Here is a 27,582-nt window from a genome sequence, read left to right as displayed (position 1 = left end):
CGCCCCCTCGCCGCCTATTGGCCCAGGCAATGTAGCAACTTCCGCGGCCCGTCCCCCGATTGGTCAGTGGCCCCATCAATCAAAGGCCAGAACTTCCGGATTGCAGTTCCTGGGGAAACGTTAACCCTTCATTGTCATTTCGCATGGAATTTCACAGCACAGAAGCAGGCCATTCGGCCTATCTGCTCAAAGATGCACCACACGAGCCTCCTCTCCCACCCTGTCAACATTGTAAAGGTCCACCATGGCTCAATGGGTAGCACCCTCTCTCCCCATTTCTTGAGTCAGATCATTGTAGCTCCACATCCCACTCCAGAGAGCTGGACCCCATGATCCAAGGTGATGGTGCCAGGGAGGAGGGGTTGCTGTGCTATAGGAGGGTCAGTGCTGAGGGAGCGCCGCACTGTCGGAGGGTCAGTGCTGAGGGAGCGCCGCACTGTCGGAGGGTCAGTACTGAGGGAGCGCCGCGCTGTCGGAGGGTCAGTGTTGAGGGGTCTGCACTGTCGGAGGGTCAGTGCTGAGGGGGTGCCGCACTGTCAGAGGGTCAGTGCTGAGGGAGCGCTGCGTTGTCGGAGGGTCAGTGCTGAGGGAGCGCCGCACTGTCGGAGGGTCAGTGCTGAAGGGGCGCCGCACAAACTGTTGGAGGGTCAGTGCTGAGGGAGCGCCACACTGTCGGAGGGTCAGTGCTGAAGGGGCGCCGCACAAACTGTTGGAAAGTGAGTGCTGTGGGAGCGCCGCGCTGTCGGAGGGTCAGTACTGAGGGGGCGCTGCACTGTCGGAGGGTCAGTGTTGAGGGGTCTGCACTGTCGGAGGGTCAGTGCTGAGGGGGTGCCGCACTGTCAGAGGGTCAGTGCTGAGGGGGTGACGCATTGACAGAGGATCAGTGCTGAGGGAGCGCTGCATTGTCGGAGGGTCAGTGCTGAGGGAGCACCACACTCTCAGAGGGGTCAGTGCTGAGGGAGCGCCGTGCTGTCGGAGGGTCAGTGCTGAAGGGGTGCCGCACAAACTGTTGGAGGGTCAGTGCTGAGGGAGTGCCGCACTGTTGGAGGGTCAGTATTGAGGGAGCGCCGCGCTGTCGGAGGGTCAGTGCTGAGGGAGCGCCGCACTGTCGGAGGGTCAGTATTGAGGGAGCGCCGTGCTGTCGGAGGGTCAGTGCTGAGGGAGCGCCGCGCTGTCGGAGGGTCAGTGCTGAGGGAGCGCCGCGCTGTCGGAGGGTCAGTGCTGAGGGAGCACCGCACTGTCATAGATGTTTACAGCACAGAAGGAGGCCATTCAGCCCATCGTGCCTATGCCGGTCAACAGAGAACTGACTACATTAATCCCAGTTTCCGGCGCTTGGCCCATAGCCCTGGAGGCTATGGCAACACAAGTGAATATCTAAATATTTCTTAAACATTAAGAGAGTTTCTGACTCAACTACCTTTTCAGGCAGTGAGTTCCAGACTCCCACAGCCTTCTGGTTGAAAAATATTTCTCCTCACCTCCCCTCTTAGCCTTCTACCTCTTACCTTAAATCTAAACCCCGTGGTTATTGGCCTCTCTACTAATGGAAAAAGTCCCTTCCTATCCACCCTATGTCCTTAAAGGCACAGAAAGGGTAGAGGATCAGAAATGTAGGTGTGCTGCATTGTTAGAGGGGCCACAATCTGATGAGATTTTAAACAAAGGCCCCAGACCTGTAGAGGAAGGAGAGCAGGGGGAGTTTCTTAAAAAAAATAAGACGATGTCTTTATTTCTTTTTCTTTCGTGCACTTCTCTAGTTTCCTGTTAAATGCAACCATGTTCTTAACCTCAACCCCTCCATTCGGTAGCAAGTTTCATCCAGGTTCTGTTGCGCCACAACTGCTGAATGTTATGCATCTTGGAAGCTTGGGGTAAAATTACCCATGCCACATCCCATCCCAAACACCGTGGTACTGCGGAGAACTAGGGGCAGCAAAACGTTAGCCTCAAATTTAAAATGAAAAAAGGCTGGATTCCATCTTCACCTGCTTCACGTCAATTTTCCCCAGATTATGAATTCCACAATTCACTCACAATGGGCAAAGTAACACACTGGTGACGATGCTAGAAATCTGAATTCAAGAACAGAGAGGGCTCAGCAGGTCAGGCAGTACGTGCGGAGAAACATTGTGTTTCAGGCCAATGACCTTTCTTCAGAGCAAGATAAATTCAAACACAAAAAGTTAAGTCCTGTAAATAAACACTACACAGAAGACATTCAGTGAGGGCTGCTTTATAACTGCATATCTTGGTCTGATTATCCAGAGTCTGCCAGTGTTGTTCACTTGTAGAGAACACTTGGGCATTGACACACATCCCACTCTGTGAGCCACTCCAGACCAACCAGCCTGTGTCTTTGGTCTTTCATTGTTCTCCTCCTTTTCTCCTTGCTGGGGCAGGGATGCCTTGTGACTTTTGGCTTCCCTTTGGACCTCGCCATTCCTCGCATAACCCTAGAGAGGGAGAGTCACCGCAGAGTTTGTGCCGTTCAGCAGCCATCAGGAGTCTTCCAAGAGTCATATTGGGCTCGAAACGTTATCTCTGTTTCTCTATCCACAGATGCCACCAGACCTGCTGAGTTTTTCCAACACTTTGGTTTTATTTTGGATCTCCGGCATCCGCAGTATTTTGCTTCTATATGAGGAATGGGAGTTTATTGCTCACCCTCAATTGCCCTTGTTCAGGGGGCGTTGAAGAGTCAACCACATGGGCTGTGGGTCTGGAGTCACATGTAGGCCAGACCGGGTAAGGATGGCAGATTTCCCTTCCCTAAAGGGGCATTAGTGATCCAGATGGGTTTTTAATGACAATCAACAATGGTTTCACTGTCATCATCAGATCTTTTAATTCCAGGCTTTTATTGAATTCAAATTCCACCATCTGCCGTGGCGGGATTCGAACCTGGGTCCCCAGAGCATTACCCCTGGGTTACCGGTCCAGTGACAATACCACCAAGCCATTGCCTCCCACCACAACCAATTTTCAAAACTAGCCTTGAAAAATTATTATGGAAAACTTTGGGGTACTGCTTGTGGTCAGGAGGTGCACGGTGCTTTCAGAAGACGATGACACGGTTCAGGGGAACTTTGTCGAGGCTAATGAATGCACTAGGACATATACAATTCGCTTCGATCCTCCCGACACCGCATTCATCCTTCCAACATCCCGTTCCTCTGAATTTTCACAGCTCCCTGCATCAAGGACATGCCCACACAAAAAAAAACAAAACTGGAGGGGAAAATTGACCAGAAACAGCAAATCAAAATTGATCACCCCTCAGCTGCCAGGGTTCAAATAAAAGAGAAAATACGTTGTCCCTTGAGAAGGTGGTGCTGAGCTGCCTTCTTCAACCGCTGCAGTCCATGTGCTGTAGGTACACCCCACCGTGCTGTTAGGGAGGGAATTCTAGGATTTTGACCCAGTGACGGTGAAGGAACGGCCGAAATATTTCCAAATCAGGACGGTAAGGAACTTGGAGGGGAATTGCAGGTGGTGGTGTTCCCATCTATCTGCTTGTCCTTCTAGATGGTAGTGGTTGTGGGTTTGGAAGGTGCTGTAGAAGGGGCCTTGGCGAGTTGCCACAGTTCTTCTTGTAGATGGTACACACACTGCTGCTACTGTGTGGAGGAGAGAATGTTTAAGGTGGTGGATGTGGTGCCAATCAAGCGGGGCTGCTTTGTCCTGGATGGCTTCCAGCTTCTTGAGTGTTGTAGCAGCTGCACTCATCCAGGCAAGTGGAGAGTATTCCATCACTCTTGACTTGTGCCTTGTAGACGGTGGACAGGCTTTGGGGAGTCAGGAGGTGGGTTACTCTCCGCAGACTTCCGAGCCTCTGACCTGTCTTGTAGCCACAGTATTTATATGGCTAATCCAGTTGACATCCACTTTAAAATAACAACTGGCTGCTCTTCTCAGCATTTTTCTCTCCAAAAGAAAGGAAATAACAGCAGAGTCCCCACTATCAACATCTTAGCAATAACATTGACCAGAATCTGAAGACATATAAATACTGTGGCTACAAGAGTAGGTCAGAAGCTAGGAATTCTGTGGTGAGTAACTCACCTCTTGACAACCCAAAGCCAGTCCATCATCTACAAGACAAGTCAGGAGTGTGATGGAATACTCCCCACTTGCCCGGGTGAGTGCAGCTCCCACAACACTCAATAAACTTGACACCATCCAGGACAAAACAGCCTTTGATCGACACCCCATCCACAAACGTTCACTCCCTCCACCACCGGACACAGTAGCAGCAGTGTGTGTACCATCTACAAGATGCACTGCAGCAACTCAACAAGGCTCATTCGACAGCACCTTCCAAGCCCACGACCTCTATTACCTAGAAGGACAAGGGCAGCAGATGCATGGAAACACCATCACCTGCAAGTTTCCCTCCAAGCCACACACCATCCTGATTTGGAAACATATCGGCCGTTCCCTCACTGTCACTGGGTCAAAATCCTGGAACTCCCTCCCTAAACAGCAGTGTGTGTGTACCCATACCACAGGGACTGCAGCACTTCAAGAAGGCAGCTCAGCACCACCTTCTCAACGGCAATTAGGGATGGGCAACAAATGCTGACCTTGCCAGTAACGTCCACATCCCATGAAAGGATTAAAAAGAATATGCCATACCAGCCCTCAAGCTGCTCCTTCATTCAATAAGACCATGGCTGATCTTTTACCTCAACTCCACTTTCCCATCCTCACATCCGTTGATTCCTTGAGTGCCCAAATATCTATTGATCTCAGTTTTGAACATACTCAATGACTGTGCAATTGCCGCCCTCAGAGTGCAGAGAATTCCAAAGATTCACAACCCTCTGGCTGAAGAAATCTTTCCTCACTTTAGGCCTAAAGGGCAACCTCTCATCCTGAGACTGTGACCCCTAGTTCTCACTCTCCAACCAGGGGAAATCATTCACTCTGTTAAGCCTAAGAATTTTAATCCTTTTCAATTAGACTACCTCGTATCCTCTCGAGATTGGAAGAGCGAAAAGTGCATTCTATTCAAGAAACATATAAATCCCTCTCTTTCTCCCTGACCGAACTTGGACTCTAATAGAATGTGTAATCGGCTCCACCCTCCAATTTTGTACCCCCCCCTCTCCTGAAGGTTTCGACTCTGGGTTTCTCTCCATGAGCTCTCCAGTACCTCTAAAGTCCTCGCCAATCAGCATGCACAGACGAATGGTAGCGGGACTTGCACAAGCAATGGACCCCTAGCTGTTCACACCTCTCCCCAGTCCGGGGGGGTGATGAGGCAGGTTATCACACTGTCAGGTAATTTGGCACCACCCAGGGATTAAACTTAGCCATTATCCTAGTGTGGCTCAGTTCCATATTTAGCGTACTGCCTATCAGCCAATACCCATCCACCACCTTAAACATCCACTCACTCCAACAGCGTTGCTCAAGTGGCAGGATGCACATCAGTAATTCACCAAGGCTCCTTCAACAGCACCTTCCAACTCACGATCTCTATCACCTAGTAGGACAAGGTCAGCGGAGCATGGGAAGTTCCCCTCCAAGCCACACACCACCCTGGTTTGAACATAAGAAATGGGGGGGGGGGGGGGGGGGGAGGTGGGGAGGGAGTAGGCCATTCAGCCCCTCAAGCCTGCCCCGCCATTCAATAAGATCATGGCTGATCTGCCTCAGACCTCAACTCCTCTTTCGCGCCAGCTCCTCATAGCCCTCAACTCCCCGATATTTCAAAAATCTATCTACCTCCTCTTTAAATACTTCCAGTGATCCAGCCTCCACAACTCTCTGAGGTAGAGAATTCCAGACATTCACTACCCTCAGAGAAGTTCCTTCGCATCTCAGTTTTAAATGAGTAACTTATTCTGTAACTATGTCCCCTAGTTAAAGATTCCCCCACTAGTGGAAACATCTTCTCAACATCTACCCTGTCAAGCCCCCTCTGAATCTTATATGTTTCAATAAGATCACCCCTCATTCTTCTAACCTCTAATGAAAAGGCCTAACCTGTTTAGCTGTTCTTGATAAGTCAACCCCTTCATCCCAGGAATCAGCCTAGTGAATCTCTTTTGAACTGCCTCCAATGCCAGCATATCCTTTCTTAAATATGGGGACCAAAACTGTACACAGTGCTCCAGGTACAGCCTCACCAACACCCTGTACAGTTGTAACAAGACTTCCCTATTTTTAAACTCCAACCTCCTAGCAATACAGACCAAAATTCCATTTGCGTTCTTAATTACTTGCTGCGCCTGCATGCTAACTTTTTGTGTTTCATACACAAGAACACCAGATCTCTCTGTGCTGCACTTTTCTGGAATCTCTCTCCATTTAAATAATAGTCTGCCTTTTGCTTTTTCACGAAGTGCATGACTTCACACTTTCCTGCATTAAACACCATCTGCCAAGTTTTTGCCCACTCACTCAACCTTGCAGATTCCTTATGTCCTCATCACAACATGCTCTCCCACCTATTTTTGTATTGTTAGCAAGTTTGGATACATTACACTCTGCCCCCTCCTCCTAGACATTAATATAGGTGGTAAATAATTGAGGTCCTAGGACTGATCCTTGTGGCACTCCACTAGTTACGTCTTTCCAACCTGAAAAAGACCCATTAATCCCGACTCTCTATCTTCTGTGTTAACCAATCCTCAATCCATGCTAATACATTACCCCCAATACCATGAGCAATCATCTTGTGCAATAACTTTTTATGTGGCACCTTATCAAATGCCATCTGGAAATCCAAATATACTACATCTACTGGTTCCCCTTTATCAACTCTGCTTGTTATATCCTCAAAGAACTCTGGCAAATTTGTCAAACATGATTTCCCTTTCACAAAACCATGTTGACTCTGTTTGATTGTGTGAAGCTTTTCTAAATGTCTGGCCATTTCTTCCTTAATAATGGACTCTAGAATTTTCCCAATGACAGATGTTAGGCTGACTGGCCTATAGTTTCCTGCTTTTTGTCTCCCTCCCTTCTTGAACAGGGGTGTCACATTAGCAGTTTTCCAACCGCTGGGACCCTCCGGGAATCCAATGAGTTCTGGAATATTTCGACCAATGCCTCCACTATCTCTGCAGCCAATTCCTTTAAAACCCTTGGATGCAGACCATCAGGTCCTGGAGACTTGTCTGCCTTTAGTCCCATTAGTTTCTCAAATAATTTGTCCCTCGTGATAGAGACTGTTACAAGAGCTTTCTTCCCATTAGCTCCTTGCTTATCTGATATCTTTGGAATGTTTATAGTGTTCTCAATGAAGACAGATGCAAAATATTGGTTTAAATTATCTGCCATTTCTCTGTTCCCCATTATCAATTCTCCAGTCGCATCCTCCAAGGGTCCCACACTCACTTTAGCTACTCTATTTCTTTTCATATACACATAGAAGCTCTTGCTGTTTGTTTTAATATTTCTTGCCAATTTACTTTCATAATCAATTTTCTTCCTCTTTATTAGCCTTTCAGTCATCCACTGCTGGTTCCTAAAAAATTCCCAATTGTCTGGCCTACCACTAGTTTTCGCCGCTTAGTATGCCTTAGTTTTCGATTGGATACTCTCCTTGACCACCTTTGTTAACCACGGGTGGTTCATCCTTCTCATCGAGTCCTTCTTTTTGACCAGGATAAATTTTCGCTGAGTGTTATGAAATATCTGCTTAAATGTCTGCCACTGCTCATCCACTGACCTTCCCTTTAGTCTATTTTCCCAGCACTCTTTAGACAATCCTTTCTTCATACTTCTGTAATTGCTCTTATTTAAGTTGAGGGCACTGGCTTGAGATCCGAGTTGCTCGCCCTCATATTTGAAATTCTATCATATTGTGATCGCTACTCCCTAGAGATCCTTCACAAAAAGATCTCTTATTAATCCTACATTATTACACACTAGACCTAAAATAGCCTGTTCCAGTTAGGTTCTGCACTGTATTGCTTTAAGAAAATCCCTGATGCACTCTACAAATTCATCTTCCGTGTTACCCCTGCCAATCTGATTTGTCCAGTCAATATGCAGATTAAAATCACCCATGACAGTTGTAGCTCCCTTCTTACACACCTCCATTATTTCCCGATTTATACTTTGCCCTACAGTGAGGCAACTCTTCGGGGGGCCTATAGACAGCTCCCACCCGTGATTTCTTCCCCTTGTTATTCTTTACTTCCACCCAAACTGATTCCACATCACAATTTTTTGCACTACTCACCACTGCACTGATGCCTTCCTTTATTAACAAAGCTACCCCACCTCCTTTTCCTTTTCTCCTGTTTTTCTGGAATGTTGAATACCTTTGAATATTGAATTCCCAGTCTTGGTCACGCTACAACGTCGCTGTAATAGCTATCAAGTCATATTCATTTATTTCTATTTGTGCCATCAACTCATTTATCTTGTTACAAATGCTACATGCATTCAGAAAATGAGCCTTAAGCTTTCACTTTTTACCATTATTACTCATTCTGGTTCTAATTTCTGCTGCACTCTTCTGCTTATATTTTCTGCCCCTTCCTGCCACACTTTAATTATCGTTTGCCTCTTCAGTACCCTGCACCTCTGCTCTCTCATTTATTTTTGATTTTCTAAACTTCCCTTCAATTGAACCCTCCCCCTACCTAACTAGTTTAAAGCCCCATCTACAACCCTAGCTATATGATTCGCTAGGACACTGGGTCCCAGCATGGTTCAAATGAAGCCCATCCCAACTGAACAGCTCTCTCCTTCCCCAGTACTGGTGCCAGTGTCCCATGAATCGGAACCCGTTTCTCCCATGCCAATCTTTGAGCCACACATTTACCTCTCTAATTTTATGTACCCTGTGCCAATTTGCACGTGGCCCAGGAAGTAATCCGGAGATTATTACCTTTGTGGTTCTACTTTTTAATTTAGCCCCGAGCTGCTCGTAATCCATCAGCAGAACCTCTTTCCCAGTCCTATCTATGTACCTATGTGGACCACGACAACTGGATCCTTCCCCTCCCACTCCAAGTGCCGCTTCAGCCCAGAATAGATGTCCTTAATCTTGGCACCACGTAGGCAACGCAACCTTCAAGACTCTCTGTCTTTACTAATGCACTGGCCTTTCCTTCACTGTCGCTGGGTCAAAATCCTGGAACTCCTTCCCTAACAGCACTGTGGGTGTACCTGCACCACATGGACTGCAGCGGTTCAAGAAGGCAGCTCACCACCATTTTCTCAAGGGGCAATTAGGGTTGGGCAATAAATACTGGCCTAGCCAGTGATGCCTTTGTCCTGTGAAAAAATAAAAAAAGCTGAGACATTTGGGGATGGCTCCCAAACCCTCAACCTCCAACTAGAAGCTCATGGGAAAACTCATCACTTCCCAACTTTCTCACACGCACACTCCACCTCCTACTTGGGACACATATTAACCGTTCCTTCATTGTTGCTGTGTCAAAATACTGGAATTCCCTACACAACAGCACTTTTGAAGTAGCTTCACCACGGGGACAGTGGCGGGTTTTAGGGTAGTGGCTCACCCCCATCTTCTCAAGGGCAACCAGGGGTGGGCAACAAGTGCCAGCCTCGCCAGTGGCGCCCACATCCCAAGAATCTTTCTTTTCGTTAAAATTTTGTTTATTTGGACAGTTTGTCGAAACACCCCTTAAGGAAAATCAGTGCTTTCTGGAGAGGGGAGGTGGAAAACTTTTTTTTTTAGAAGGTCTTGAAAAGAAATAACAGCAACTTACCCATTCTCAGAGAGCACCGCAAAACACTGCAGTCATCGGCAAAATTAAGGCTTGGAAATGAGAATCCTCAAACAATAACTACTCCAGTTGCAAACACAGGAGGGAACAAAAGCAATTTGTTAGGCATAAAAAGATAATATGTTACACATTTGAAGAATCTTAAATAAACACATTTCTCTCTGTTTAGATAATTTTGCAAGCAAAAGTCTAACAAATTCTGAGAGTATTTATATATAAACTCCCCCATCCCCCAAGTACATAATTCCTCTATGTTCCCACAAAAGTAACACTGCCACCTTACCTGGGATCTTTCTGACTGCTTGCTGGGGACTAGCTGGACTAGCTCTGGGGACAAAGGTTCAAATCCCACCCTGGCAACTGGTGGAATTTAAATTCAATGAATAAAATCTGGAATTGAAAGCTAGTCTTAGTAATGATGACCATGGCAGCTATCATCTAATTGTCGTAAAAACCTATCTGGTTCACTGATGCTCTTTAGGGAAGGAAATCTGCTGTCTTTACCCGGTCTGGCTTACATGTGACTCCAGACCCACAGCCATGTGGTTACCCCTTAACTGCCCCCTGAAATGGCACAGCAAGGCCACTCAGTTCAAGGGAAATTAGGGATGGGCAACAAATGCTGGCCTTGCCAGTGACACCCATAACCCATGAAAGAATAAAGAGAAAAGAAAACCTTCAAAGGAAATTGGACAGGTAGGTGAAAGGGAACAATTTTCAGAGCTCTGGGGAGAAAGAACAGGGAGGGTGGGATGAATTAATCACTCTTTCAAAGAGCTGATGAGTGTCCTGTCTCATTCTATGATGAGGTTAACATCCTTTGGCATTCATGCTGCTCTTAGATACCAAGGAGAACGTTTAGATTTGCACATGTCAGATACTAGCAAACAAACAAGCAGCATGGCAACTGACACAAAATCACAAGGTTTCTAATTTCCTCCCGCTGGCAGAAAAAATAACAATTTTCAGCAAAATATGCAGACAAATTAAAGCAGCTGCTACATTGAATATAGACACACATCATTTATCCACATACATATAAAAATAAATTTTATTTCAATGTGAGCACAGAGCTACTTTGATCCAACATTAACACTGATATGTTCAAATTGTGTTCTGCTACTTCCAACTATCTTTAGGAAAGTAAACATTTGCAATACTATAGACAATACAGTAGTGACTGCTACGTAGGACATGCAATTAAGAAAGTGTCCCAGTCCTCAGAGTAACTCATTGACTTATCTATTACTAAATATCAAATGTTCATATTTCTCCGCCCCTCCAAATTCTGACCAGCAACAGGATTCCTTTATCAAAATTATAATTCCAAATTCTGAACATACGTCAAAGCGCTTTAGGTTTGCTTTAGAACTGGAAAAAAAAAGTTAATTACATCTTTTTCAGCAACACTCAATGATAATATCAAACAGCTTTGCAGCCAATGTAAATTTCAGTTCTTTTTGGAGCTGCCATTAACATCGCTATCCCTTTAATTGAGACCACAGGACATATAATTAAAAATATATACACAGTAAAGAGCATTGAAAGGCTGTAATAAAATCTCAAAGCTCAGGTTCAGTAGTGTAGCTTCTATGATACAGAACAAGAAATGTACAGAAGTTGTGTGTTTAGATCCCAACATTACAGCATTGAATTTGTTAAATCATGCTGGAAAAACTCAGCTCAGGCAGCATCTCTAGCTTCTCCCAGTTCCTGATGAAAGGTCATCGACCCAAAACGTTAACTCTGTTTCTCCCTCTCCACAGAGGTTGCCGGCCTGCTGAGTTTTCCCAGCATTTTCTGTTTCAGTTTCAGATTCCCAGCATCCACAATATTCTGCTTTGCGAATTGCTTAAACCCGGTTTGTCCCAGAAAAGTAAACATGAAAGCAGCTAGGGTTGTGGTAAAAGCCCAGCCGGTTCATCAATAGCTGGCCAACATGTGGCTAATTCCAAATGCCCTTGGAGAAACTTGGATAGGTAATAAATATAGCCGTGCTGGTGTTGCTCATATCCCAAGAATTTTATAAAATAAAGCACCCAAGACTTAATCAAGTCATTTGCAATGTTGGAACCACAAGATTAAATTTCAGCTAATGACCAGCCATTATAATTTGCAAATACATCATATGCATACACACACACACACACAAGTTTATTGCCAAATTGTTCCTTGCCAGGTACCGTTCTGATCCCTTTTCCAAATAAAATATGCTAGATTTATCAGATAACACTGGATTCTAGCCACATGTGAAATAAAAACAGAAAGTGGAGGAAAATCTCAGCAGGTCTGGCAGCATCTGTGTGGAGGAGAAAACTTCAAAGAGTCATATTGGACTCGAAATGTTCACTCTGTTTCTGTTCTTCACAGAAGCTGCCAGACTGGCTGAGTTTTTCCACCACTTCCTGTTTTTATTTCAGATCTCCAGCATCCACAGTATTTTGCTTTTATTCTAACCACATGTGCTGTCCCATGTTGGTTTGGGGCTGCAGATTCAAAACTGAAAAAAAATAGCTCCAAAGTTCCCTTTGCATATTAAACCGCAAATCAGGTTATTTCCCCATTTGGCCTGCACCTTTATCAAATTAAACTGAATGTTTAAGTTGAATTTATTGCAAAATTGCATGCAAGTTATCAGGCGCAGAATTAAAGCAACAAATGGTTCTTTAAGATAGCTTGTGAAAATGACCTGATTTACAGTAGTTATATTTGAGCCACTTACCCTCTCCCCTCATTCCCAGTGATAGTCAGTGGTCATGTGACAGCAATTGGAGGTCTGTGGGTATCTTTGGCCAATGCTGAGGGTCATTAGATATTTGCTGTTGTTCCTGCATGTTACAAACTCACTTTAAATTAATCTGCAACATGATAATGCCTATAAAATGCAGGGCAATAAATTAGCCAAGCGGACATTACCTGAAAGGGATAGTGGACTGGTTTGAGGTGAGGTTAACGTATTGCTTCCGAAGTCTCAGGTTGCTGGGAACATAATCATTCCACAGGTCAGGAGAAATTCTCATTTTTTGGTCCTCCTCAAGTTAAAATTGACTCTCTTAGGAAGCACAGGTTCTTGAACAGAAAACACATTGCACCATATGTGTTGTTTTGTGTTTGCCCACATCTCACTTTCTGTGGTCTTAATTCTCAGCCCTGCTGACCAGAGGCAAGGCAAAGTGCACACGGTTGATAGGGAAGGGGGCGATTAAATCAGGTCATCTCTGGGTTTTTAGTGCTCACTTAAATCCAGATGTCCATCAGCAGATCAACCACAGGTACTAACAGTGCATGGCATAAAGCATTTGTGGCGGGGGGGGGGGGGGAATGAAAGGGGGAGAGAAAGATAAAATGGTGAGTTAGAAGCAAAAAATGAGAATATATAAGAAAGATAACAAAATGAGACTTAGAAATACAAAAATGAAAGACTTGGTGGTGGGGGATGGAAGCTGGATGTGGTGGTGGTGGTGGTGAGGAAAGGGCAAGAACGAAGCTTTTCTCAACCAAGTTGGAAAAAAAATTATCTTGGTTTAGCTCCCTGTCTGTTTAATCTCCAATCTAGGAAATTGAGTATTTGCACATAAGAAACACATGCATACAATGGGGTCTCCCCAGACCTCTGTTTCTAAGCGCATACTGTTGTTCAGGCGCAGCTTAGTAGCACTTTTCCTGTAGAATGTGGTTCTCTGGAGGGGTGAGGGTAACAATATAGCCCTTATGTGTTTCTTAAAAAGAAAACATTTTTTTTTAGCAGGTAGGACATTCATGAAAAATTATTTAATGGTTTTCTTTTTGAGCTGTTTCTATTTACTAATAGCAGCATACATTTGGAAAACCATCAGTAGTTAATTGCTCCTCTATTTTTCTTAGTAAACAATGGCAACTTCCTCCAATTACTATCGAGTAGATTTTCTAGACAACTTCAGAGAAATAGCAAACATAGGAAATGTTCCTATGCTGTTTACAGTATATTGAACACACCACCAGAGAAAATCTTAATCCTGGCTTTGAATTTACTGACACCCATTCATTTTCAGAATAGCCATTTAAAATGTTTTAATGCAATAACTTATCAAAACATAAACCACTGAAGATATCCTTTAAATGTTCCAGTTTCCCTCACCATACCTGGTTATTAGTTGGTCTGAAGCAGTAGTAAGCTTCTCATCACGAGAAGACCGCTAACTACATTTCCAGTTTCTGCACGCTTTCTCCCAACACCATCTGGTGACTAAAAATTTCTCCCTTTCTCTCCAATCAATTTTCGCGTCACACAATTAATTGGGCTGAAACTTCATAGCAACATATTCGACAACACAGCTAATATCTTCCATCTGACTAGCAAACTGAAAAATACTTTAATTACCAAATTGAAATCTTCAGCCTAATGGGTTTCCAATGAATTGCCATGGTTCCCAAATTAATTTTAAACTACCTTGGGCATTTACAATCTCAATAATACTTAAACTATGGTAAGCAATATTTCATTCATCAAAGTGTTTTTCCTCCCCCCAGTCAAAATGTACCATCCTGCAGTTAAGAATACATGAAGTAGGTTTCCAGGTGTTGATGGAATCATCAGTAAGTTCACAAAGCAATGCTACCGTATCCTGAGTATCTCCTCCCTGCTAGAAAACACCAGGGTTTCTGATACTGTGACTGAGAACCACAGCTGACCATTCTGGAAATCAATGGCACAATACGGCACACCATGGTGTGCCAATATACTCTGCCAAAATACCAATAAGCAGTCATAAAATAAATATTTTACATTATTGATCAAAAAGCCTGAGGTAATGGCATTGGCCACTTAACCTCTTGCATCATAGGAAGGACATCAACTGCTGCTGAATGCACAAATGGATGCTACAAGCTTCAAAATTAGCTATGAGGAACAGACGCATTTTAGAGCTCTATTGCAAAGAAAAGGGTCAGTGATCCAAGCTTGAAATTTTCAATGTAGCAAAGGAAGAGAATGATGGAAGCGTTACCCAAATCTTCTCATGACTGGTAGCAAGAATGTCATTGGGGTGAGAGGCTTGTAAACAGGTTTCCCTGTGCTTTTGACTGGTAAGGTGTATGACATCGTAATTCCACAGAAGGAAGAATGAAGAGGGAGCAGACAGACCCTGAAAATGACTTCAGCGCTTTAATTTTAATCTGATTGTTCTAATTTGGCAATGAACAGGAAAAATAGGACTCAAACCCTCTGCCATCACTCAGTCCTTTTTACTCTTTTTGAAACTTAGTCCAAGCTATACGTAACCAAGTTGGGTAGCCTGCATGGTTTTTGAACAATTGTGATGATCGCCTACAGCTACTATGAAGGAAGAAGATTGTGTAAGTCTTTATGACTATATATACCCTGGAGAAGTACCAGCAGCGCTGCCTCCGCAAGATCCTGCAAATCCATCAGCAGGATAGGTGCACCAACATCAGTGTTCTCGCCAACATCCCCAGCATCGAAGCATTGACCATGCTTGATCAGCTCCACCGGCCGTGCCACATCGTCTGCACGCCTGACACAAGATTCCCAAAACAGGCACTCTACTCGGAGCTCCAACATGGCAAGCGAGCCTCAGGAGGTCGGAGGAAATGCTCCAAGGACACCCTCAAAGCTTCCTTGAAAAAGTGCAACATCCCCACCAACATCTGGGAATCCCTGGCCCAAGATCGTCCAAAATGGAGGAAAAGCATTCGGGAAGGAGCTGAACACCTCAAGTCTCATCGCCAAGGGCTAGCTGAAGCCAAGTGTCGACAGTGGAAGGAGCACATAGCAACCCAGGCACCCCACCCAACAGATCCCCCTACCACCACCTGTGACAGAGACTGTAGGTCGTGCATTGGACTCTTCAGTCACCTGAGAACTCATTTTTAGTGTGGAAGCAAGCGATCCCTGACCCAAGGGACAGCCTAAGAAGAAGAAGATGGATATACTTAATTCAACTAATTGGGCCATGATAGAATGGTCAGATCCACCTCATTAAGGTTTCGGTGTCATGGTTTTAAAAACCTGTTAAAAGTTTAACAGATCAATGTTCCACACAAGTAGTTCTGACTTTAACTTGGCCTCCAGTGGCTCTCTAGAAATTGCAGGTTTGCAGAACACCTCCACATCAGTCGCAATTCAAATCCTGCCTTCAACAACCCTCTTCAGAAAGAGAGTCTGCGTAACAAACAGGAACATATGGCATACAAAGATGAATTGGGGAAAATAAGGAAACTTGGAAGGTTGGGTAATTGATGCTTCTTCAGTTATAGCAATATAATCACACTCAACACCAATATCTGCATGCAATAAATCAAGCAGCATTGATTGAATTGAAAGCATTTTAAAAAAGAAATCAGAGGAAGTAAATGGGTTGTAGAAAGGAAGTTACACATAGCTGTAACTAGTTCCAAAGCTTTTAATTTGAATATGCCTTGGCAGACGACATGCAAAACAGCATATTTGTCTTTTGCATTTGCTCTAACGGAAACATAGTCATCATGGGCAGATTACTCTAGTAATTCTTAATTCAGAATAGACCAGAAATTTAGTAAAATAACTTTCCACAACTCAAATTTTGGGAGCCATTGTTTAGTGATTCTGGTACCCTGCCTTACAGAAGAAGCAAATAAAACTGGCAAGGTGATGAGAATTCTTTTGTTCTATTATCTAAACAAACAGCTTTATTACAAGGATTGAATGTGCAAGTGAACATTGTGGGCTATTGTAGCTGTAAAGCTCTGAGGTAAATAAATACCTCCTGCGGTCTTTCTTGCTCATCACTGGATTCAGGAGAACATTTCAGTCCATCCAAGGAGTATAATTTATAGTCAAGATTGGTACATATTAAGTCTGCAAGCATTGGGCAGCAACTTAAAGTGGATAAGAAGTGGTAGGATAAGGACAACCAGCTTCTGAAACATGATGTCAAATTTGGGGTGGGAGTAAGAAAAAATAAATCAACTGCACAGCTCACCATTCCATCTGGCAGGAAAATGCCTTTTTAATAACAAACTTAATGTAGTAATTCATTGCTAATTCAAAACAGTTTTAAGGCTAGGGCCCACCTTCAAAAGACGGATTTAACTGATGGTCATAAATGGATATAATAGCAGCAAAAGTGAAAACAGATTTAGCTGTTCTCATCCTTGTAAGAAATTGAATATCTTAATTAAGGTAGAAGGCCAACTTTCCACGCCCACACAGAGGTTTCTGCTCATTATTTTGCTGCAGGGTCCAAGAGCATTCACCATCCTCCCATAATTCATGGATCATTGGCTTTGCAATCTAGCATTACCATTGAACAGCATTGGTAGGACTCGTCTATCAATTTTAAGTTGGCCGGAAACACAAATCACCAATACATCTTTGTAAAGGCTAACAGTGTGCCAATGATACACATAGGATTGAAATGTACAAGATTATGAACTGCTGCTGGAATATCCCTCTAACAGAAAAAGGAACACACCTACAGGCACTCTTCCTGACATTATGAGGCTCTGGGCAAACAGATCAAACATCTGCCAAGTAGGTTAGGTTTCAAAGGCTCCAAAAGATTCCTTCATTCTCTAGGTAAAAGCTACACAAGTAGGAGACAAAAAAATAAGAGTTAAAGGCCCAACAAGATCTTGATTTCTTGAAGGGCCAAGTAGCCTTCTCCTGGGTCTTATGTTCCTGTGAATGGTTAAGCCACAAGTATCAATCCAAAGAACTCCTTCGACAGTTAAGTTGCAGGAACTCTGTTGGGCTTCTCAAATTAGAATGCAGCCACATTTTTAATTTTCTATTCCCTTGCATGTTGGTATGGCTGTATTTTTTTTCAAAGTAACATTTATCTTAGGTGAACACCATCTGTTGTTTTGGTGAAACTCATATTTGCCTGTGCAGGCAAGTTTATGCAAGGGTCTTAAGACAAGCCCTTGTCAATCTTTAGTAAGGAAGCTTGGGAGGAGCAATCATTTCTCAATGTATATATTCTATTGCTCCTGAAAGTAGATCAGTTCTGTTTTATAGAAAAACAATTGCCTGGAGAAGATACCAATGGGGACTATGAATTTTCAATTTTGTGTAAAGAGGAAGTTTAACTTTGTGATGTTTTAAGATTTAGGAATAATTCATGCAAACTTTCCATTCCCCCAACAAATCTTGGCTGTCGTGTTGATTTTGAATGCTCACCCTACTTCAAGGAGCTTTTCAAATGGTAGGTAAAAGAACATCAATTTGGATATCAAAAGGATCTTCAGAAAGAAAGTGGGTGAATCTACCACCCAAAAGAATGATAAAATATTTGCATACAGTCCTTAACAAAAACTTGAGGCCAAAGTTCTGATCAATTGATCTACCAGTTTTCTGAGCCTCTTGATGGCTCTTTATGAAGTTCAGCCAGAAGAGGTTACTTCACAAAAATAAAGTGAACTCATAACTCCAGTATTCCACACTGTTGGTGAATAACCACAGCCAAGATGAAAGATCCAAACAATCTCAAAATGCTTTTCAATCTTCCTTCACCAAATATCAAATAAGTCTGGACAACGTGCATCCAAAATGATTGAAATACTAAGACCTATTATCAAAGGCATCAAAGGTGACCTGAAGTTCAGAATTAGTGCATTCCTCCAATATGGACCGAACGGTTAACCTATATTCTCAGAATATAACGTAGACAATGAATCTCTTATAAGATCATAGAGGTAAGTAGGTAACTAGCAATATTTTGCAAGATATCATGCCTCTACACCCCCAATTTAAAGTAGCAAGATTGATAGGAAGAGCAAACAACTTATCAATGAAACAGGATCAAATTGGTTTCTTGGGAGAGCCTGAAACAAATCCATTCAGTACAAGGTCTTCATTATGAGTCATGAAAACATTGAATGTTTGGAGATGTTCCAAATGGCAGCCTCCTAGACATGGGCAATTCACATTATAATCAGAATGAGAGGCTGGGTCAGAAACATGTAAAAGAAGCAGGTATCCCAAGTTTATAATTGAAAGTGAAGACATTTGTTCTCAGAGGTGGGGTGGGGGGGGGGGGGGGGAACACTTTGAAACATAATGTCCACTTAACCTATGGATGAAGTGGACTGCATATCCACATTGTCACTGGTTTCCCATTGACACTGATCCCAAAGCCAAATTCAGTAAAGCTGAATAACTAGGCAGGCAGTTGTACGAAACATTTACAAAATGGAGACCCACACTCTGCAATAGGATGAGTTGGCACCAGATTACCAGCAAAACGTCCAGACATTGCTGACTGGTCATTGATTACATCTTGTAGGAATTGATGACGGAATTTTCACACAAAATTAGAAAGTAAAACTTCAGGGCTGGGAGAAATAAAAGTTTCACACCAGAGTGCCAAATATGGGACAGTAGGCACAACGAGGCAAAGTTGCAGCAAGCCTTCTGTCTTGTTAAAATGTGCACAGACATCCATCAGCAAGGTAACAAGTACCTACAGAGGACTTTATGCAGGGAGGGTCTCGGTGCTAGATTGGAAAGGAATGCCAACACAAGTCGAACCCCAACCTTTGTCAGCAGAAACAGATGGCACATCACATTTCGGAGAAAATAATTATAGTTTGTGAGCATTTTTAATTTGCCAGTCAAATTCTACATATTACATCTAAAGACTTTGAAGGGAAATGCCAAACTGATCCCTTCTCAATTACAGCTTCATGTTGGCTCTTTAGAAAAACATTAGTCAGAGTTACGTATTCGTAAGTTTCTTCTCCATTTCTGCAAGAAAACCAACCACAAAAGGCAAATGGTAAAGTTTTGTTCCATGTAGCTGTTTTTCCTTGCCAAAATTCATAGTGGCAGGGTGTGTATTATTTGAAGCAGCTGAGTGTGTGCAATACCTTACAGCAGCTTGAAAATGCTGTCAGTAAAACACTACTGATTTAGAATCAATGGGAATCACATCTAGAAATAACCTATAACTGCCCTGGTTACCCAAACTTCTGTCATCTGGTTACCACCACCCTTCTCAGTCTTAAGTGATAGTTTTCAGTGGTAGGAGACATATGAGCATAAGGATGTTCCCATGCAGAAAATCTGTTGTGGGCTCGGGCTTCATCATAATGATTATACTACACCACACTCTGCGCAGTGTACTTGCTACGAGGCTAAACATAGGTCAGCCGTTTTCCCCACCTGAGGCAGGACACCAGCTCAGTTGAGAACTTCCAAAGATCCCAAAAAACATATGATGTGACTGGTGACACGACAGTAACGATTCAAATCTATGGCCACAATTCCATAAAATGGTTTGAAAAACAACCACGATGGCGCTTAGAATCGCTTGACCCTCCTTTTTTTTAAAAAATATTTGAGACTCTTTCCTGCTGTTTCATGCTTCTAAGCTTATTCTGTCTAGCTGAAGGGCAGTTCCAGCTGAGCATCTAAGTTATATGTTTTGCTCCATAATCGGTGGCCAGTGCTGCACATGTTCAACAACATATGGCCAACTGGGGCATATGCATTTTGCTTCACCTTCCTCAACAACAGACTGTACATCGTACTGTCACGTGGGAGGAGCAGCTGGTGACACTTGGTCAAGAAATGACTGACTTGCCCAAAAAAGGCTGGTATCTTCAAATTCAAGTCAAGGTTGCAAATCAGCTTCACAACCCTTGGATTAGGACTTTGCTTTAAGATGTACCAGGTTGCCTGACACGTCAGTTTTAATATGTATCTGTACATAGGTAAGAAAAGAACTCTACAACATTGAGCCAAATGCAGACAAAAGCAAATTTATACAAGTCTTCAGAAAATAGATTTCACCAGACCCTTCCCACTTTAGCAGTGTTCAAGGTTCATTACTTGCGGCAAAATGCTGAATCCTTATTCATCTCAAAAAAAAAAGTAGACTAGGTTTTTTTTTATTAAAGTAATTACAGATCATTTTCAAAAGCATTTCAGTTTTCTCTCTAAAAGCAAGCAAAACTTTCACTCAGTTTGACTGTTTCCAACACAGATAGTGAAGACATCTCAATCTAAATGTGTTAACTAGACGACATATTTACAGAAGTATAGCTTTCTGTTTGGAAACCACTGGGTCTATAAAGTTACCCTTTCCCTCCAGTGAAGTTACATTCACGTGAAAAAAAAAACAGCATTATCAAGAAGTGGTGATAGATCAGCACAGTTGTACAACTTAGCTCCAGTAGCGCAACTTGAAAGGAATCTTCACAGCTTAAACTTCACACTGCATCCAAATTTTACATCTATCGTGTAGAATTAATAAAAATTGCTAAATGCTTACAAACTCTTCAGAAAAATAAATGGAGAACTTGATCTTCACTTTTTAATTCAGGAAACAAAAAAAGGTTTTTTTTTCTTCGTTCTTGCTACATACAACATTGTACAATTCATCTGGGAGTAACCATAGAGTAAGAGTGTGTTTGCAAGTGTGTGTGTGTGTGCATATCCATGTATTGATATATTTTTCAAAAAATTCAAAACTCAGTTACTAACACAGCGATTCAGTCTTCAGTATCAGCATGAACTGGACTGTATGGAACCAAGTCTGGTTACACTGTATCCATCTCGATTCATTCTAATTCTTCAAAGTCACCTTCAATTAAGCAAAAATGAGCTCTGAAACAGACCGGTCATAAAAGACACTGTTCTACAAAGCTGTTCCAGTCACTGCTTGATGTTGTTTCTCCCTCCCCTACTCCCCCACCACCCCCCCCCATCCTATCCTATTCCTCCCTTTCCCTCTATTTCTTTAAATATATAAAGAGAACAAATGTTAGTCAGCAAGGTGCTCCTCCAGGTCAAGCACGTCAGTTTGACAAAACAGTGACTGGCACAGAACGAGTCACAGAAAAAGGCAATCAGAAGCACACTAGGTAGCTTAACGGCTGATCAGCAGCCTTGGGACAGAAATAATCAACTTTTAACAAGCTGAACAAAAGTAATTTTATGTGGCCTCGTAGTATATCATTGGTTGGTCAGTCAATTATAAAAGGCTTGTAATATGCCCAAGGAACATTTATTCCAAAGAGTTACCTTTTTTTTTTGTAGGCTAAGTGAAATGAACCAAATTTTTACTACACTGTCATTAGAAACACTACAAATCTCATTGAGGCCTGGTAGCATAACAGGTTAAAACTGTGCCCACGGCACAGTCCACAGGTTCCAGTCCTGCCCACTATGTTTTTAATCTTCTTTCCTTCATTGCTTGGAGTCTCATGAGGTTGTCAGCCAGGTTATTAGATGGAGCATCTTCCACCATTCCCACTTCTGGGAAGGACAACCAGGACAGTGGGCTTCTGATTCCACCAAAAGCTTGCCTGCCCTCTCCTTGGCATCTTATCGAGCAGCAGTGGAATTGCCAAGGGGAAGACGCTCCATCCTAGTGGCTGAGGTTGCTGCTGTGGAGAAAAAATTAAAATGGTGTGGGAGAAAAGGGGGAAGATTACACACTTCTTTGAAAAAAAAACTGGCTACATCAAAGCATCACACAGTCTACGCAAGGACTATTCCCAATATTCAGCAAAGTGGCCGAAGCGGCACATCTTCGCGTGTTTAAAAAGAAAAAAAAGAGCTTTTGGCACAAGGGACAATCTCCCAATTTGCAGGAAATGGATTGTAAACTTAACACCTCCCCGACCACACTTGCCTTACTGAAGTCACCCGACGCAAGCAACATGCAACCCTGTACAAGTGGCGTTCATCACACTAACTCAGAAACAATGTGACGTCAGGTTTTTCAAAGTCTGGCACTGAAACTTGACTATTGGGGGGGGCATCTTCGCAAAAAAACTTTCAATGACGACAGAGACATTTGCATTTAACCTCATTTTTTCCTCCACAACTGGTACAAAAGGTAAAACTGTAATTAAAAACAACAAAACAAAATAACAAAGGGTCTGGAGAGAAGCTACAGCATCTTAAGACTGTATTTATGACAATTTTTGCATCGTTATAAAAGTTTTACTTTCTGCAAAAAGTAAATGGTTCTCTAGCTCCAAGAAAGATTTCTATGCATCACTGAAGTTTTTCAAAGCTCTTTTGATGTAAGCTTATTGTGCAGTAGTTTGTAATGACACTGTAGTGAAAGGTTACCCTTACGTATACGTTTGACCTAGCACAGCAGGTCAGCTTTGGGGAGGGCAGGTGGAAGAACGGGAGACAAGCTAGGAGGGAGAACAGACAAGGACACAAAAGACATGTCGATGACCTAAAAGCACCACGCCGAACCTTCGCTGCTATGACCACAGAGTTGCTCGGTGAGAGAGGGTCAGAGATGAAGTAAGAGTTTCACATAATCTCCAATACAACATTCACTTTTGTCTGCAGCTCTTTTCCTTTTCAGTACCGAGGAGGCATGTACGGTCGTTTAGGAGCGGTGGAATAAGGGGGGTTTCCAAATGGCAGGCCAGGTCGTTTTCCACTCTGAAATGATTCTCGAGGCCTGAAGGACCCTCTGAAGTCTCTCTGGAAGAACCTACCAGGATTATTGTAGTCTCGTTGGGGTGTAAAGGGCTGCCCATAGTAATCCCTTGGAGACCTTTGCATTGGAGGCCTATTAGTTAAGCCAAGGAAGTCTCTTGGAGGGCATGGGAGTAAACCAAGTAGCTCTCTTGGGGGTCCAGCTAATGGGCCAAGGAGGTCTCTTGGAGATCCAGGTAATGGACCAAGAACATCCTGCGGAGGGGGGCCAGGAGGTGGGACATGCGGATCCCTTGGAGGAGGGCCGGGAGGTGGGACAAGGTGGTCTTGTGGAAGGGTGCCCGGTGGTGGCCCAAGAACATCCCGAGGAGGAGGACCAGGTGGTGGACCAGGAGGGGGAATTGGAGGCGGCCCAGGAGGCGGGACAAGGTGGTCCCGTGGAGGGGGACCAGGAGGTGGCACAGGGGGGCCAGGAGGAGGTCCAAGGTGATCCAGGGGTGGGGGACCTAGATGATCTCTTGGAGGAGGGCCAGGTGGTAGAGCAGGACCAAAGCGGTCAGGCGGAGGTCCAGAGGGTGGCCCAATGTGGTCAACGGAGGTTCCAGGAGGTGGTCCAACATGATCTCGTGGCGGCCCAATCTGCTCATGGGTAGAACCAGGAGGTGGACCACTATGGTCCTGAGGAGGACCAGAGAATGAACCATGGTCTCTCAGAGATCCTGATGAGACACCCACATGCTCCTGTGGTGGACCAGGAGGCCCTAAATGATCATGAGAAACAGGTGGTGGACCTGGGGGTAGACTCATGTGATCTCTTGGGGGCACAGGTGGCAGTCCAATGTCCCGCAAGGGAACAGGAGGTGGTCCAATGTGATCTTGTGGGGGACATGGGGCAAGTACATGATCTGGAGGAGGACCAGGTGGGTGTCCAATGTGGTCTCGGGTTGGAACAGGGGGTGGCCCAATATGATCGTGCAGCGAACCAGGAGGAAGTCCAATCTGTTGAGTCTGCCGTTCAAAAGGGGTGTTAAAGCTGTTGGATCTAAAGCTGTTTGAAGTGTCTGGGAACTGGAGTCTATGCTCTTCAAACTGGTTTCTAAAACTGGGAGGAACACCTTGAGTCATCTCAGAAACATCAATAGAGGAGGAATCATCTTCAAAGTCTGAAATGCTTTCACTCTGGTCAAACCAACTGCTCCTGGAGCCCCCTCTCCCATGACTCATATTGCCTCTGCCTGACCCTCGGCTAGAGTCCAGGGTCTGAATGGGCTCCCCAAACATCAGTCTCCCAGCCGACGGGGTACTGGAACCTAGTGTCTCAATGGGGGCTCCTTTTTCCTCTATGCTCTCAGATAAATCAGATGTAGATATACGAGTCTCTATACAATGCTGCTCTTCATCCACATTCTCCACAATCCCAGACTGTCCAAAAACTGGTAGGTTCCCTTTCTCGCTCAAGCCTCCTGTTGGAGCAGGACTAATGGGGCTTTCTAAAGGCTTGTCATCAGTAGGTCTACGGGAGGCATTTTTTAACATGTTTTTAAACTCGATGGTTGAAGTGGCAGAGACAGGAGAGCCTAAAGATACAGCTTTTTCAATGCTGGCGACAGACGTGCGGCTAAAAGAGCTAACACTTTGTGAGGAGGAAGGCTGGTGGGAAGGAGCAGAACACAGAGTGTCAGAAAATGCTTTCTGAAGCGACCCTGTGCGAGACAAATCTGAGAAGGAGGGCTGTAATATGATGTTATTAGACTCTGGGAAGAACTGATTGTTTTGACCAGGTGAAGGCAGGTTCTCATGCTCAACTCCCTGATCATCATCTCCATACCCTCTGCTACTACTTGACCTACTGCCATACGCTTCCTGCTTTTTAAGGATGGATTTCATGGGCTTGGAGAACACAGACTTCAGACGACTGTAACTGGTGGAAATAGACTGGTATTCATTAGGACTCTGTATCTGGTCTGCTGGTTTATTTGATTTGAGAATAGATTTTGGGGGCTGCTTCACCGAAGGTGGTGGTCCAGCGTAGTCAAAATCAGTGCAGGATTCACCCGAATAAAATTGTTCTTGAGGGGAATCTCTGTGGGGAGAAGATTCCTCCCACATCTCTGAGGGTTTGAAAGAGGAAGGAAATGGACTCCTTCCACGGTTATATGAAGCATTGCTTTGGTAAGAAGGCACTGTATTGGAAATCTCTGAGTAACTAGAATCTCTGTTTTGTGGGAGTGAAAGCGGTGGGGAGATTGTGCTGCTGGTTGAAGAGGAGGGTGGACTGATTAGCTTAGACAGTAAGGACATTGGATCAATAGTGCCTGGGGTTGCTGGTTTGTCCATTATTTCATCCTGGGTCGGAGTTCCACCTCGCTCGTCTCTGACTGGCGTGCCATCCTGGTTGTCGAGTATGGTACTGCTGGGATTACGATTTCCTTCTGATGGCTGCAAGAGACTCTTAGAGTCACTGGAGCCCAAGTTGCTCAGAAGAGGGATATTAAGATCTAACGCCTTAAAGCCTGGATTAACTTTCAGAAAGTTGTGAATTTTCAACTCCAAACTTGATGGGGAAGACGGCTCTGCCTCGGCTTCGGCTGTGACTGCCTCAGTGGATGACTTCTGACTGATCATGCTTCCCCTTGATCCAGAGGTGGTACTGCGAAGGGAGCTTTCGAGCACTGTAGTGTTGGCTGGGGCCTTCAGGCTTGTATTGGATAGAGCAGGACTATGGTTTACTGGGGCTGAGTTCACTGAAGAACCAGAGGAAACTTCTGATGCAGGTGAATTTGGAGAGCAACCAATAAGCCCTTGGATCAGAGACTGAGTGCTGGCATTAATAATGGGGACACTTTTGTCTACTGGACTGGTGACATTCGTCACTGCTGGGGTAGGAGTGTTTGGAGCGGCACTGCTGGATGGGACAGAAGTGTTTCCTGTCACACTCTGAAGCAACGACGAGAGACCTATTATCGGGGAGAGGAAAAGGGAAAAAAAAAAAAAGGATATTTCAGTACATTTTTTTGTAGACCCACAGACTAATTTTATTCTACTCCAAAGCAAATAAGCAATAGGTTAAAGTTCGGTTTTAAAAAATTACACCTTTAATTGCCCTTTGTTACTTTTTTTCTTGGTGTTCATCTTAACAATGTGATTATACAGTAACTCTACCATAGCATAAATACCCAAAGTTCTTCATAAAAGCAGGTGGGGCTAGATTCTGAGGAGGGTTTGGGACAGTACTTGGAGGCTTTGAAGGTGGAAAGAGAGATGTCAGAGAATGTTTTGGAAACTTTGATGATTGCGCCATCAGTCGGAGGAATGAAAAAGCAGAAGGCTTTATACTTAGAGTCAAAAGAGTGAGGTGTACATTTATATAACGTCTTTAACATAGCAAAATGTCCAAGGCGTTTCACAGGAGCAGATTAACTAAAAAAAAAGTGACATGTCAAAGGGGGTGATATTAGCTCAAGTAAGCAAAAGCTGGGTCAAAGAGGTAGGTTTTAAGGAGTGATTTAAATCAAGAGAGAGAAAGCTGGTGAGGCAAAGGGGTTTTGGGAGGAAATTCCAGAGTCAGGGCCTAGCCAACCAATGGTTGGACAAGGGGTGTCAGGGATATACAAGTGGCCAGAATTGGAGGAATGCAGAGTTCTCAAATGGTTGTAGAGTTAGAAGTGGTTGCTAAGATGGGGAATGACAAAGCCATGGAGTAGTTTCAGTATAAGGATGATAAGGTAAAATTTGAGGGATTGGTGGTCTAGAAGCCAATCTACGTCAATGAGCTCAGGAGTGATGGACGGAATTTGTTGTGGGTTATGGAAGAGCTCAAGTTTATGGAGGGTGGAAGATAGGAGGCGACAAATTCTAAGGCTGGAGGCAATAGAAATATGATTTAGGACTGGAGGAAGTTTCAGAGGTAAGTATGTGCAAAGCTTTTGTGGGATTTGAAGGAGGCGCAGGTGAGCGGATGTGCTGCAGACACCAACAAACAACAACTGTATATATGCTGAGGAAGTCCACTTGCACAAACAGAACCCAATGTTGCTGTTATTCTTCAGTAGGATTTAAAAGATTTCACCTGAACAGTATGATCTAGTGGATAGTTGACAACAGGCACCATAACCAGTCAAAAGTGAATCTAAAGTAGCCCCAAGTAGCCTGGACCTGCAGTTCCAACATAACACAGAGCTACCTGCACGCCAAGCAGCATAAGTAGCAAGGGACAGACAGAGCTAAGCGATCCCACAACCAACAGATCAGATCTAAGCTCTGCAGTCCTGCCACATCCAGTCGTGAATGGTGGTGGACAATTAAACAACTCACTGGAGGAGGAGACTCCACAAATATTCTCTCCTCAATGATGGGGGAGTCCAGCACATTTGTGCAAAAGATAAGACTGAAGCATTCGCTACAATCTTCAGCCAGAAGTGCCGAGTGGATGATCCATCTTGGCTTCCTCCAGAGGTCCCCAGCATCACAGAT

At 44.0% G+C, this 27,582-nt stretch overlaps 1 protein-coding gene across 4 annotated transcripts in view; it reads right to left on the bottom strand.

The window, feature by feature from the left end:
• Positions 1-21,411: 21,411 nt before the first annotated feature.
• The window catches only part of LOC121272909 (regulation of nuclear pre-mRNA domain-containing protein 2-like), a 66,565-nt gene continuing 60,394 nt past the window's right edge, over positions 21,412-27,582 (bottom strand). For all 4 annotated transcript variants that reach the window (XM_041179767.1, XM_041179770.1, XM_041179768.1 and 1 more), the window contains one exon: positions 21,412-26,066. In XM_041179767.1, the coding sequence (XP_041035701.1) occupies positions 23,029-26,066 (3,038 nt within the window). In that variant the 3' untranslated portion in view covers positions 21,412-23,028. The remainder of the gene's footprint in view (positions 26,067-27,582) is intronic.

The sequence above is a fragment of the Carcharodon carcharias genome, chromosome 36 (genome assembly GCF_017639515.1).
Source record: "Carcharodon carcharias isolate sCarCar2 chromosome 36, sCarCar2.pri, whole genome shotgun sequence".
NCBI lineage: Eukaryota > Metazoa > Chordata > Chondrichthyes > Lamniformes > Lamnidae > Carcharodon > Carcharodon carcharias.
This window is presented reverse-complemented; position numbering and strand designations above follow the sequence as displayed.